The following is a 14298-nucleotide window of genomic DNA, read 5'->3' on the forward strand; positions in this document are numbered from 1 at the left end:
CTGCAGAGACCAGCAATGGCTTCTGGAGGGAGAGGGACAAACTGGAATGAAATGAAAGGTGGAGGAGGAGCAGGGCAGATGAAGTAGTAGCAGAAACAAAGGAGGTAAGAAACTTGAGGGGAGATGGTTCAAGGCACTGCTGGGCTTGTCAGAGCTGGACAGCAAACCAGAAACCTCCACGTTAAATGATGGGTGGTGAAAGAGATGATGTTAGAAGAGGTGAGATATATAAAAACAGAAATCGGGGAGGTAATAAACATCAATTGAATCAACTTGAATTCACCAGTGTTTACAGAAGGAGAAATAAGCTAGGAAAACTCCACTGCCAAGTGGACTCTGCTCCCTACTTTTCACTTTTCTCCTGGATCACCCTAATCTCATACAGAGAGCTCAGAAGAGACTGCTCATCTTCTGTGGATGCAGGGCTGATTTGGTTGGAAAACCTCTGTTGTTTCCAGCCAGAAAATGAATGGGTACTCAGCCCTCAACAGAAACAGCAAAGCTCCTGTGTTTAGGTGTTCCTCTCACCTCTTTATCATACAGGCTGAAAACACGATACTACTGATTTCCCTGGCCTTTGAGATGATGTGTTTGTGTATGCATTTATTGAAATAAGTGCTTTTTAGACTTTTCATGCGCTAGCAACTGGCAGATGAAGTCACGGACTTAGGAGGGGAGGGCAAATGCTGTATGAGTGCCATGTGAAAACCATATAAAAGTGCCAGGAAACGTGCAATCTGCATGTAAAGATGGGAGTTCATAGGTCACCAGAGACAGACAAAAAAGAAATCCAGGAAACGGTGTTCATCAGAGCGATGATAGTCTTTCTGATCACAGGCTCTCCAATTTACCTGAAGTGCACTTCAACTGCAATTACATTTCTGAAGCACTTCGTTTAACATAAATGTACCCCTGAGTAAATCTATTTGGATGTAAGATAGCGCTTTTCCTATCTATTGCTATGAAAGTTTGAACGCATATGGGCACACGTGCCGCTCGTCCCGGGGCAGGGGTGTGAATGCGCGGCGGGTGGCCAGAGCCCCGGCCACAGCGCGGCACTGGAGCTGCGCTGCCTGGTGGGGTGTCTGGGGCTGGCCAGGCTGATGGCAGCTGGGGCTTCTGTCAGGCTTGCTGTCAAACCCGAGCGACGTTGCTCTTTCTGGATTGAATGGGTGAAAGTATCACGACACATCCTATCGCCATGCAAAAAATGCTTCCTGTGACTTAGCATAGGTTTTGCATGATGTGCGAGACAGGCAGTTGAGGTAGATAGTTATATTTGTTTATTTTTGCTTCCCGTTCACAAATGAAGTGACTTGAGGCCGGCAATGCTGAGGTGCTTTGAGGGAGGAGGGGGGAGAAAACTTTTTTGCAGCACCTTGGGGTTGCGCTGTCTGCTGCAGCTACACTCAGCACAGCAGGAGGCGGCAGGGGGTGCGTGTCTGGAAGCTCTTCCTTGTTCCAGAGTTTTGCTTTGATCATGCAGCATCCCTGGTCTGCCTAACCTAGTGGTGTGATGTGGGTGGCTTTGAAGGTAGGAATGGAGCTGTGGGTTTTTTACGTTGCCTATGGAGAATGAAACTTTCTTTCCATGAAAGCTACATTAGAATTGGATTAGAGAGAGACCTGTACTTTTATCCCAAATCACTAACAGCAGAGACATTAAGGAGAATGCTGTAGTATATAACTTTTTGCTGTGGGCAAAGCTATTAAGTCTAAAACCAGCTTCTGTGTGACTGAACAAAACTCACGGTGGCTGTGGTTGTGAGACGTGGTTTTACAGTGGTGCTTGTTTGGAAGACTTCTTGTTGTGTGCACTCCTAACAGCTGAAAAAAGTGCGTGTGGATTAACTTCTCTGAAATTGTCTTTCAAGATGATGTGGCTCTTTGCCCAACTTTGAGATCACCCTGCTTTATATCCCCATAAATACGCTTTTTCAATAAAAGCAAAGAGTCACTAGACTCTAGGCAGCCAGTAAATTTGGAACTAAAACGGATTACGTCCATGAGATTTAGTGACTTCTGAAAGGTGGAGGGAGTTGACCAAACAATGTGTACTTTTGTTTAATTTCATAGCTATTATCTGTTTTGAAAGCCTTTTAATCTCAGGGGGGTATGATCAAATGACATTGTATTGTTTTATAAGTCTTTTTTTAGCTGAGCTTTTCTAAACAGCAGCAGATCTCCCTAAATTCATTACTTGCCTTTTGCCTTTGTTCTGTTCTCCATTTTTGTGATGCTCTTGAATTGACAATGGTAGTGGTAGTTTCGATCATGTTGTTTGTAAGACTTTTCTTCTTGCCTTCTCAACTGTGTTGAGCACAGAGCAGAAACCGATGGCGGGGGTGGGTGTTAGGGTGGGATGAGGAGCTGGGGGCATTGGGCTGTCTTGATGCTGAGGTGCTTTCCCTGCTGGTGCTGCGGAGAAGCTGTAAACCAGCGTGCCCTGGTCGCAGAAGAGAAGGGGAGGAAATTAGTTGAAATACAGACACCATAAACATTGATGTTGTGGTTGAATTGTGGATGTCTTTCACTTTCGTTTATTATTTATTTGAAGTTTTATTATTGCATGTTTGGAGAGACTTTTGTCCTTGTTGATTAGCTCATCTTGATTAAGATTGAAGTTTCTTTTTTTCATCCCTTCTCTCTGTATGATTTTGTGACAAGTGGTTCTTTTAAAAGTGGTTGAGGTAGGTAGAGAAGCAGAATTTTGCTCATTGTATTCTGCGGTCTGATCATGGACTGTCTGGGCTATGTTGGATACACGGTCAACTCCAGTATGGTACACTGAAATTTACTTCCTTTGTCGCTGGTCCCTGTGAATATCCAAGTTTATCACTAAATTGATGGGAAGCAGAAATGCTGGTTGGCTGCAAACCCTATAAGCTCACTCAGTGTGAGGATTTTGCCATGAAGCTGAAGATCCACTGATGGTGTCTTTTGTTATCTTTCATTTTCTTCCTAAGTTAAAAAAATATGCTGCTTAATCTTATAAAGTCTGAAAAGTTTGTTGTAGTTAATGCCATTTTTTTTTCTTTTCTTTTCTTTTCTTTTTTTAACACCTGTATTGCAGCATTGAAGTGTGTGACAACATCTAGCTCTGCTGGAACATAACGTAGTACACTGTTAACATGGGTAAGATATACTCAGTACGGAACAGTGAAACAAATCAATCAATAAAATGTTGGCAAAGACAGGGAGGTTTTGGTGGAAAAAACAATGTTTTAAAATGTCGCTTATGTTGGTTATGGGATACATGCTGAGTTAACCTCATTGACCTTTTCCCCAGGAATTGATGCGCTTACAATTGGCGGGTCATTATGCTGCTCCACCTGTGTAGTGTTAAGGTCAGTGTGTTTTTCTGATTATAAAAACCATTCATACCATTCCATTATAAATTCACTACCATTCATATAATGGAATGTGCCAAAGCTCAGAGCTGGTTGCAGCTGCCCCCGGTCCATGTTTAAGATCAAAGTGGTTCAGGTAATTTGAGCACCTTTTCAACAACATATCTAATCAAGCTTCATTTGAAGTGACTATTTGTTGTTTATGTTTTGGTTTTTGGTTGGGGGTTTTTTTGGGGTTGTTTTTTTTTTTTTTGTAACCTTTTAAGCATCCATCTGATGTCAGTGTTGGTTTTGTGTGGCCTGCCCAAGAATTCTTACTGAATCAGGACATGGTAATTATAACATCATAGCAAGGAGGTCCTGGGAGCAGCAGGCAACTGTAACATTGCAGTTGCACGCATCCATGCGTAGGCAAAGCACAGAATGCATCAACCGCTCACCTTCACAAGGCATTTTCTGAAACCTGCAGCTTCTAACTATGAATTAATTCTGAGTCATCACAATGCACAAATCGGCCATCACAGTAGACACTAATGTGTGAGATGCAGGAATGTATGACTGGCACTAACCACTTACTAGGGGAACCTGTGAGATTTTGTGCATGCATAACACACTGCTGCTGTACGCATCTTCCTGCACAGCTTAGTCTTCTGAACTGTCATGCGTTATCAAAGAGAGCCAGAATGTGCATTAAAGCTTATCTAGTGTTATTTCTGTTCACCGAAATGTTGTTATGGTTGGGGCTGTTGTTTGTGTGTTTGCTTCTACATTATTCTTTGTTACTAATCATAAAAATAACTTTAATTCTGTCAAGAGTAAGAATTCAGTGAACAGCCATGTATGTAATAGGTCATTGTGTTCTTCCAGTTTCATGAGGACGTATCCTTTCTGAGTTAAGCTTTGCACTTTGCAGTAGCCAGCGAGAGCCTGGGGCGCTGGCGGGGTTTTTTGGGGGGGTATTTGGAGCCCCTGTGCACGTTAAGCAGTGCTGTAAGTGCTGAAGAAATACATGCAGCCACTTGGTGATGTCAACTGAGAATTTGCGTGACTGTGTCCAATAACACTCCTCCTTTCGTCTCTCTGTAGCTGCAAATGTATTCTACGCTGAATAATGTGAAATTTTCCTGTATGTATGTGCTATGTATAGTGCATACAGTCTCACAAAATGTGGTGAAGACTCATGGGAAAACTCTTTGGTGAAAAGTAATCCTTGAATGTTCTAGCTTATGGAAACTGTTCACGACCTGACATTTCACATGACAATAATTTGAATTTTGCAGCTTTTGCATCAGGTAAGTACACCTTCAGATGTATTTGGCAGTTTCTTTTTTTACGCTGGAAAGAAGATGTATTTCAGTTAGGCCCCAGTCTAAAAACTAAATGAAATATCCCCCCAGAAAGGTAATGCAGGTCACTGTAGGATTGTATCTTTTTTCTCAAGTGAAAAGTCTCGACGAGCATGTTTAGTAGCAGAAGGGATATCAAAAGGATGAAGAATAGAATTTTAGTAAAGCAGAGGGCATAATACCTGTTTAACTTATGAGCAAATTCAAATCTTACCTGAGTGCCAGAAGGGTCTGTTTTGCAGGATTTTCAAATTCAACTGTCGTGATGATTCTTCCTAAGTTTTAAACAAGTGCGTCCCTCACTGCTACCTAAATGTCTTAATGATTTTGGGCCCTTAAATACAACACACAGGAGATCCTGGAGGTTGTATTAAATACCTCCCACCAAGAATCCTGCCAGAAATAGGTAGCAGGAAGTAAGTAAATTAACTAACCTGCTGCGGCACACTCAACTGGCCTGTGATGCTGTGTCTCGTCAGGGGAGTCTTCTGATTAAGACAAATTTGGTCCTCAGACTATATAGACAGCTGTCTTTGGATGTACCAAAGTGGTGCAAATCCTAAGTACTTGTCGTAGTGCTGTCTATTAGACGTATCGTCTACCTCTTACTGACAAAATCCATTAACTGAAAGTGCAGCTTTGGCTCTGTGGCTGCCACTCTCCTCTATGTATGGAGGAAAAAAACCCACCAAACCAACCCACTTTTTAAATTGAAGAAAGTAGTTTCTCAGTCCCCATCCCCGTGTCCCCTCTCCTCATCCTCTATGGAAAATGTGTTGAACTAAGTTTGTAACAATACTTAAAGTGGTTTCTGGATACTGTTTTCTCCTTTACTGTTGTTATTAGAAAAAACCCCACTTTGTTTCAGTCTCAATATGGACTACTTCAGGAAAAGCAAACTACATGCACGATTCAGCCTGTGGCCATGAACAGTATGTACCTGCAAGGGCATTTACTTGACCTTGCCGATAAGCCTTTTGAGTTGCGTGTAGGCATTTGAGATAAGTGCCAGTATTTGTTGGCAGTGTGAAGACCTGACAGGTACAGGGAGTGCAGGACCCTTCCAAATCCTTGGGAAAGCTGGAGCACTATTCACAGCCCTGTGTTTAAATACCTAATTTAGCTTCTTGCATTAGTTTCCCTGCATATACCCTGTATAGTCAGAGTAATGTTCCTGGTGATATTTCGGAGCACCCTTTTCTTTCCCTTAAATGAATAACCAATATGGAAAAGTTGGCCTCATTCCAGCACCCAAATCTCAATGCAGGCTGTAAAAGACTGGAGTGAAAAGGTAGAATCACAACCCCACCCGCCGCCCAAAAAAAAAAATAAAAAATTATGGCACCACCAAAATAAGTTTCTCAGTTGGAAAGGTGTTAGTGCTGTAGTACATGGTGGCTCCTGAAAGTAATTTCTAGCTTTTTAAAGGTCTTTTCTAGAGGAGATGAAGAACAGCACGTTAACCTTTTGCTTTGGATTTAGTCCTTCACTGGGGAGGAGGGCTTACATTGATCTGTTGCTTATAAAAAAAATCAGCTCTTGTATGAGCATTACATCGTATTTGGTTTATCTGTGGCTGCTGTAGCACATGTGCTTTTTGTAGTATGCCGGGTGTTTACATCAGTAAGACACACAGCAATGATTTTTTTTTAAAAAAAGCCTTTAACTAGAGTTTATCATATGTGGCATTCATCCTTTTAATCATACAGGTTATTTATGGAGAAAAGTTCTATTGGTGTTCCTATGCCAAACATTGTTAGTGTAGACCACTTACCTGTGGTTTATTTAGGACTCAACATACAGAAACCTTTCAAACATTCTTTGGCATTGTAGTTCTTGAGCAAAATCAAATGATTAAAAATACCAGTGTTAGAATTTTTTTTATAAAACAGCACACATAGGTAAGAACCTGTACTGACAGCTATTTCCAAGCAGAAAACATTCCTGCATATCCAAAATTTTTGCAACCCCTTTGTTTTATACTGTACCTTATGCAGTCGCATTGCCTTTCTTTTTGCTAATGATAACCAAAAAGACTTAAAGATTGCCTCTAAAACTTTGCAGCTCTTCTCGTAGGTTTTCCTGATAAGCCAAAGAACCGATAGATCTACCAAAACCTATTCGGCTGCTAAAGGGATGGTGGTCGCCAACCTGCAAGCATCAACAAAATCCTCCGCCTTGCCCTGCAGATTCAGCTGGGTGCTGGGGTCCCGTGGGGGGAGAAGTGTTAGGAGGTGAGGTGGAGCTGAGAACCAGATCCCCTGCTCTCCTAATGTCTTTTTAATTAGAGTAATATAAATATTGGCTGGGATGATAGTTATGTCTTAATGGAGGAATTAAGAAATAGATTAATTTCTGGCACAATTCCCTCTTCCTGTTTACGTCAGTCCCTATTTCCAGCACCAGTTTAATTGAAGGAATGATTCTCTGTGCTTATTATCTGTCAGCCTTGTAAGGGAATAACTGTACATTTGGGAAAGCACAAGGGGGTTTACAGGCACCAGCAGAAGCAGAGACATGCGTTAAAAACCAGCATGACTGAACACCAGTCATTCAAGTTGTTAGGAAAAGAGCACTTGCAAGGAAATTTGGTAAGCTTGCTATTCTTCCCATTATATCATGGAAGTGGAAGGCTGTGAAGATGGGGCTTTCCAGCAAACCTTGAGTATTTAGGAATTTAAAAGAACCCCAAATGACCCAGTGGGACAGGATCGGCTTCAAAGTCAGTGGAAGTCAACAAGAGTTTTTCCATCACATCCAAGACATGCAAGATCTGGCCTAGGCTAAAATCACTTCAGAGGAATGGAAGAGTTTTTCAGGGATCCGTACCCACATGTGCAAGCCTGCAAGCCATCGTCTGTACTGGAGAACCATGCATTGATGGCATTGGAAACAATATTTGCACTGCGTGCCTTTTGGAGTCTTGATGCTGTTTTAAAATCTCTTGTTGCTCTGCTGGCCGTTGTCAGCTGGAAGCTCATGGGCCTGAGAAAAAAAATCTGCAATTGAAAAAAAAAAAAAATAAAAATCTGGGAAAAAATCTGAGATAAAAAGCTTTATAACTTCTTTTGGTAAAAGACAAATATACTTTTAACTTTCAGCATTTCCATACTGGGCACTTGCATTGCTTCCATAGTATTTTGCAGGTTTGCTGCTTGAATGACATGTAGAAACACTTTTGACATGCACAAATATTTTGATTTTATGGGGAAGTTTAAGTCTGCTCTCAATGTGGCCCATCTCTTCAAAGCCATCGGAGAAACTGGCTGAAAAAATACATTATTTTGTGAAATTCTGTATGATAACAGACTAATTAAAATCAACAAATATTTCATTTTATTAATATTAAATCCTTTGCAGAGCTAGTTGCATAATGAAAAAATGATTCTGCAATACACTGGGAAAGCTTCATCACGTAAGTTATCTCTGACTTATGTGAATATATACTTTACTTGCATTGGGAATTTTAAAATAAAAAATATAAATGCAATATATATTTTTTTTGTACATTGCAATTTAAAATAGTCCATTCTTTATGACACTAAGGTTTCACCTCTATGAATTTCTTTGCTTCTTGAAGAAAAATTATACACTTGATGCCTCCTTTAACATGGAAGAAAAAATCCACAGCAGATTTGATATTAAGCTGAAAATCTGTCACAAAATCCACACAGAAAATATGAACGTATTTTGTTTCATTTGTAACTAAAATTTTCCATCAGAATGTGAACACACTGGACTGTATACAGACAAAATACTAATTAGGGAGAATGGAGCTGGAACGGGAATAGCGTTGGGTTATGTATAAGATCAGGTCCTGTTCCTGCTGGAGTTGCTTTGATCAGATTTCTGCTATGTTTTTGTAACGGCTTTTGAAATACCATAACACCTATTTCTGCAGACCTGTAGACATAAGGAGATTCCCTTATGTGAGTAATCAATTCAATTAGCGAGGCTGTGTATAAATTTTTTTATAGCCTGTCTTCCTGGGGTGATCAGACCTCTCTGCTTCTCTCTGTCACTCCCTTACTTAATTACTCTTGAAGCCGTTGGCAATTTCAAGTGAAGCGGAGAGGAGTACTTGTCTTTGAATTAAGTTTCTACAGGTCTCAGGGAGAGTTGCTGGGGTTGTCTGTACCTTTGCTTTGGGTCTGTTTTTGCAGTGGACAGCAGGAAGCTGGGGCTTTAGCAGAGGTTTGGTGGTGATGGGTAGAGCTCTGCAGGAAACAGCTTTGTTAATTCCACTGCTTACAGGCTGTTTGTTTCCAAGAATGCTTTCTGAATCAGACCGAAATGTCTTTAATGCAAACATCCAGCTTCTGATTAGAGGTTAGGAAAATACAGCAATCGAGTTAATTTATCACTGGTATTGAGAGGAAAAATACCAGAAACGTCGGTACGTGGTCATTAAGCTAATGTGTTACAAGTGATAAATCTGTCGTATTAGTGTAATTTCTGTTTGTGGGTCTTATGCAGTGGTGGGTTGACCCTGACTGGATGCCACGTGCCCACGAAGCTGCTCTGTCACTCTTCCCTTCTCAGCTGGACAGGAGAGAAGATACAATGAAAGGCTCATGGGCCAAGATAAGGACAGGGAGATCACTTACCAGTTACCATCATAGGCAAAACCAGACTCGACTTGGAGAAATAAGTTTAATTTGTTACAAATCAAATCAAAGTAGGATGACGAGAAATAAAACTAAATCCTTGAGACACCTTCCCCCCACACACACTTCTTTGGCTCAGCTTCACTCCCAACTTCTCCGCCTCCTCCCTCCCAGCAGCTCTGGGTGATGGGGAACACGGGCTACTGTCAGTTCATCAGACCTTCTCTCTGCTGCTCCTTTCCCCTCAGAGGCAGGACTCCTCACACCCTGCTCTGCCCCAGCCTGAGGTCCCTCCCAGGGGACACAGCTCCCCATGAGCTGCCCCAGCTGAGCCCTTCCCAGGAGCTGCAGCTCCCCATGAGCTGCCGCAGCGTGGGCCCCCCTGCAGGCGCAGCCCCCCGGGCACAGCCGGGGTCCCCCCTGGGGGCACCAGACCTGCCAGCAAACCTGCTCCAGCCTGGACTCCTCTCCCTACGGGTCACAGCCTCTTCTGGGCATCCACCTGCTCTGGCGTGGGCTCCTCCCCAGGCTGTAGGTGGGTAGCTGCTCCGCCATGGGCTCCTTGGGCTGAGGGGGACATCTTGCCTTGGTCTTCACCATGGTCTTCACCATGGACTGCCAGGGAGCCTCTGCTGCGGTGCCTGGAGCTCCTCCTGCCCCTTCCTGCGCTGGCCTGGGGGCTGCAGGGCTCTGCCTCTCAGAGTCTTACTTCTCTCTTCCAGCTGCTGTTACACAGTTTTGTTTTCCCTTCCTAAATATGCTGTCCCAGAGGCACTGCCACTGTGGCTGGTGGGCTCAGCCCCGGCCAGTGACGGGTCCCCCTTGGGGCCAGCAGGCATGGGGGAAGCTTCCAGCAGCTTCTCATAGGAGCCACACCTGTAGCCACCCTGGCTACCAAAACCTTGCCATGCAAACCGGCTACATACAAATGAATTCTTACAGTGCTTGAGGATCCTTAATGGAAATACCTATTCAAAAGTCAAGTTTTAACCTCACTGATGTTCTAGTTTTACTGCCGAAGGTTAAGCCAAATAGTGTTTTATCCAGCAAGTAACACTATCAGTTTAAAAGTAGCATCTGTGGACCAATGCGTGCATCGTTGATTTGTGCACAGTACTGGGCAGTAGGTGGTTTCTGTTGCCCGCAGGCGAGCAGGACAGAGTCCCATGCCAGGGCATCCGCCGGGGTCAGGCTGCTGGCGTGGCCGCAGCTTTGCGTGGTACTGTGCGTGGCGCTGTGCGTGGCTGGGGCTTCCTTCCAGAACTCGGGTTTGACAGTTGCTGAACTGAATAGCTTTCCAACTTGTTTACTTGTGCAGGCTTCTATAAATGCTAGGTAATTAAACTGTAGACTGTCATTACAATGCCCTAGAACCTAATTCTTGATGGATTTAGGACATTTTCTTGATAGAGGGGTTGTTACCAGAAAAATAGGTTAAAAAATGTCTCCTTTGGGCCTTACTTTAAGTGCAGTGTTAAAAACCGTGATTGCTTCTTTTCTGTGAGGTTTCAGTGGCACCAAAAAAGCATTGGGTTAAGTCTAACTAATGGTCCTCATTAAAATTAAATGAAAAACTATGGCTTGAACTTTCATTCAGAACCATCCTTGTGCTTTTGTCTGTGTGTGAGTGAAATACAACTTTTCTGGTCACCTTTGCAGCTGTTTTGAAAACTCTCGTGAGACCTTCTGAACACAGGACTACAAACTCTTTTTCAACGGGAGTAGAAGAGAAAAAAGTGAATCAGAACCTGATGCAGTAATGTGAGCTGGCTTACGTGCCTGTACATATGATTGTGTGACACAACGTAGTAATATCTAACTATTGTGTTATGGGTGTACTAGCAGCCAAGTAAGTGTGGGTGAAGTTCAGAAATACTGTCACAACAGGACTGGGCCACCTCTATGTGCAGGTCCAGTTTCTCTTGATGGTAGTCAGCGGGCTTGTCTCTCTTCTACAGTTGTATTTGGTTGGAGGAGCCTGCACCAGTTTGCTTTCTTCATCTACTTGATCTAGCTTTCCTCCAGTTGTTCTGGGTGGTTTCTGCTTGGAAAATCTGCTTTTTGCCCATACTTGTTTTCCAGGGGAAAATTACCAGGTATCCTTTCATCTAACCTTGGCTAGCTGTTCCCCAGAGAATCTTCAACACATACCTTAGAACTGTTTTACAGTAATCCAGAGGAAGAGAGAGTTCCTGAACACAACTTCTGTTCTCTTGTGTAAGATTATATTTTTGTTCACTAGGTAAAGCCACCACATATTCTCTTTGTAAAATCTGAATCAAGTAGAGACTGTAATACCAGAACTATTTATTTCCTCTTGGGATAGGAATCCAGTTTCTTTGCTTTCTCATGAATACAGTTATTGTAGCAGCTTATTATTATTTATACAATCAAAACATAAATAACTTTTAAAAAAGGTGAAGCAGCAATCTGATATGGAGATAAGTATTTGAGACTAGTTCCACCTGCCTAGGAACAGCGAAGTCTCACCCTTTAAACTATGTCTTCTGGGTTCTATCAGCAGTATTAAGGTTTTAATGGCATCGGGATTATCTTCAAGAATAAAGGTATTACTAAGCATAAATCGTTTTTTCTTTACAAAATAAGAACTTGATCTTCAAAATCTTTGTTATAATAGTTTTTTCTTTAAAAAAAAAAACAAACCCACACAGAAAACTTTAGACATTTAAAAAAAAAATTTAAAAATACAAAAAAAGACCAGGATGTTGTCATAATCTCCCCAAGAGCATACAGATGTAAAAAGTCAGTCTGTTGGGAACAAGCATGCTTAAATGTGAAAGCTGAAGTCTTAATACTTGCAAGCAGTTTTCATTGTGCCCTCCAGTGAACTCAGACAAAAAAATGCAGTAATGATGAATATGTTTCAGTGCCTGATGTTCCAGTTTAAATCCATGAGAAGTTTAGTTTCTTTGGAAAAAATGAAAAATGTGTTAGATTCTATTATTATATTTGCATAGGAAAAAAACATTTAGATGCTACGGTCTAAAAACTGTTTAAGTCAGTCCTCACCCTTTAAATGCTAGATGTGTTTCTAGGTGTTGAGATCTCATTTTAAGAGTAGTTGCTGTGATAAAGAAAAATGCAGCTTGCTGCTCCACATGTTTGTCTGTGTTTTCCAACAGAATAGGTTGCACATGGATGGAATCCTTTGAAGCGGTTTAATTAAGATGTGAACTCTTGATTTTCCAGGTCTGAATTAGCCATTGTTAACTGTAGCTGTTGACATCTGTATGGGTTTTCCTTTGCTTTACAAAGTCACTTTGTCCCACTCTGAAGTCAGGGGGAGTTTTGCCTTTAATTTTGTTGGAAGCAGGATCAAGCACACTCGGCTGGATGGCATTTCTGGATTTGTCTGGAGGTGATATGATAATAACAGGAGCTTTGCAGCCCATTAATTTTCAAATGTCAGAGTATTCTAGGCCTCGTTGAAAGGTAGAAGATGGAGCTGAGGGCATGCTCTAAAGCTAGTGTCAGGTTGAGAGACTGTTTTTTTTGCAGTGGTTTGTTGCTGTTTGTAGATCAAAGCGGTGGTTGATGTAGGCTTTAATATTTGATAGCCTGCTAATAATACCTACCTGCCTCACTGCATGAGGAGGTTAGGACAGTGATACTTCAAAACACTTTTCTCTTAAAGAAATACAGATGGGGGTAAGAAGCATGACAGAGTGTAGGGGCAATGAATGAAATAAGAGACTTTAAATGTTCTTTTTGCTGTGGAGTGGAGGTCAGCTACCATGGACAGCTGGAAGGAACCATGACTGAAAAGAACCTCCTTCCATCCCTCAGGGGTTTGGGGTGTTTATTGTCCCCACGTGTTAATCCAGTGCCTGTCCTATGGCTGGTACAGCAAGTGATGCCTTGTGCCATGTCCCTTCCTACCTATGAGTGAGGGAAGGGTGGGAATATTGATGAGTGAGGAAGAGGAGATGATATGTCCTGAGAATAAAAAGGAATGCAGAAGAGAGGAAGATGCATGGCCACCTGGGAATATGGTAGGAGCTGTCACATGAGGAATGTGGCACAGAGGAACAGGGACCTTGTTGGGACAGAGGAAGGCAGGAGGGAAACTGTATGCAGTTCTTGCAGGGAATGGTGCTTATGGTGTTGACAGAAATTTTACAGGTCGTAGCAATGATGACTGTCTTGTGGTGTGTGTATATGGATCCGCTTGCGCTGCACACGGGAGTCCAGGCAGCGAGGGAAGCATGGGTGGTGGGAATACTACATGGGTAGATCTGAGCTTTGCAGGGTAAGTCCTTTGATACATATGCACGTGGCCCTTTCATTTTCAAAGGTTCATACTCATGCCTGAAGGGGTGTTATTATTAAAAACTTCACTTTTGATATGGGTGCTTGGTTGCTTTCTGTTGCCTTTTGTGTATATGTGTTTTATACATAATAAGCTATGCCTGATACCTGTGCAATACGTTAGGCAGCTCTTCTTCTGTGTGGTAGCAATACACACTGCAGTCATCACACAGGCTTTGTTTTTAGCAAAACTATGGTCATGGTGGAAGGTATAATACATTTTTATTGGTAGAGAATGGTGGGATTTTTATAACTCTCTCACATCATAAGAAATTAAGTGGGGTTTTCTGCAAAATGTTTTCAGAGGAGTCTTTGGACTCTGGGGAAGAGATATGGAAAACGTGGGGCTGCTTCTGAGCAGAGAAATGACTGTACCTGACAGTTCTGGAAAATGTACATTACTGGATATCCTTCTGCAACTCACATTTACTCTACATCATTTTGTTAGTAGTATCTTAAATTTTGCAAGATGTCTTCACAGGTTTTCCTGTAAAACCCTGCTGCATTTACTGGTATTACACTTTTGAAAAGATGTGTACATAAAGTGTACATAGTACACTGAGTATTTTATTTTCTCTGCTTTGACTTTCTCTGTACCACCTAGTTTGTAATTTTAGAGATGCCTAGAAAATCAGACTATTCTTAAATAATCAGGTAGTAGTTTAG

General features: G+C 42.0%; 1 protein-coding gene across 2 annotated transcripts in view; it reads left to right on the top strand.

Annotated features, from left to right (window-relative positions):
- HECW1 (HECT, C2 and WW domain containing E3 ubiquitin protein ligase 1) overlaps nt 1-14298 on the top strand; it is a 262858-nt gene that overhangs the window by 60352 nt on the left and 188208 nt on the right. The window contains exon 2 of one of the 2 annotated variants that reach the window (XM_037384337.1): nt 3290-3347. The exons of the other annotated variant lie outside the window; for it this stretch is intronic. Coding sequence (XP_037240234.1) covers nt 3321-3347 — 27 coding nt within the window. The 5' untranslated portion in view covers nt 3290-3320. The remainder of the gene's footprint in view (nt 1-3289; nt 3348-14298) is intronic. 2 annotated transcript variants of the gene reach the window in all.

Source organism: Falco rusticolus, chromosome 4 (genome assembly GCF_015220075.1).
Source record: "Falco rusticolus isolate bFalRus1 chromosome 4, bFalRus1.pri, whole genome shotgun sequence".
NCBI lineage: Eukaryota > Metazoa > Chordata > Aves > Falconiformes > Falconidae > Falco > Falco rusticolus.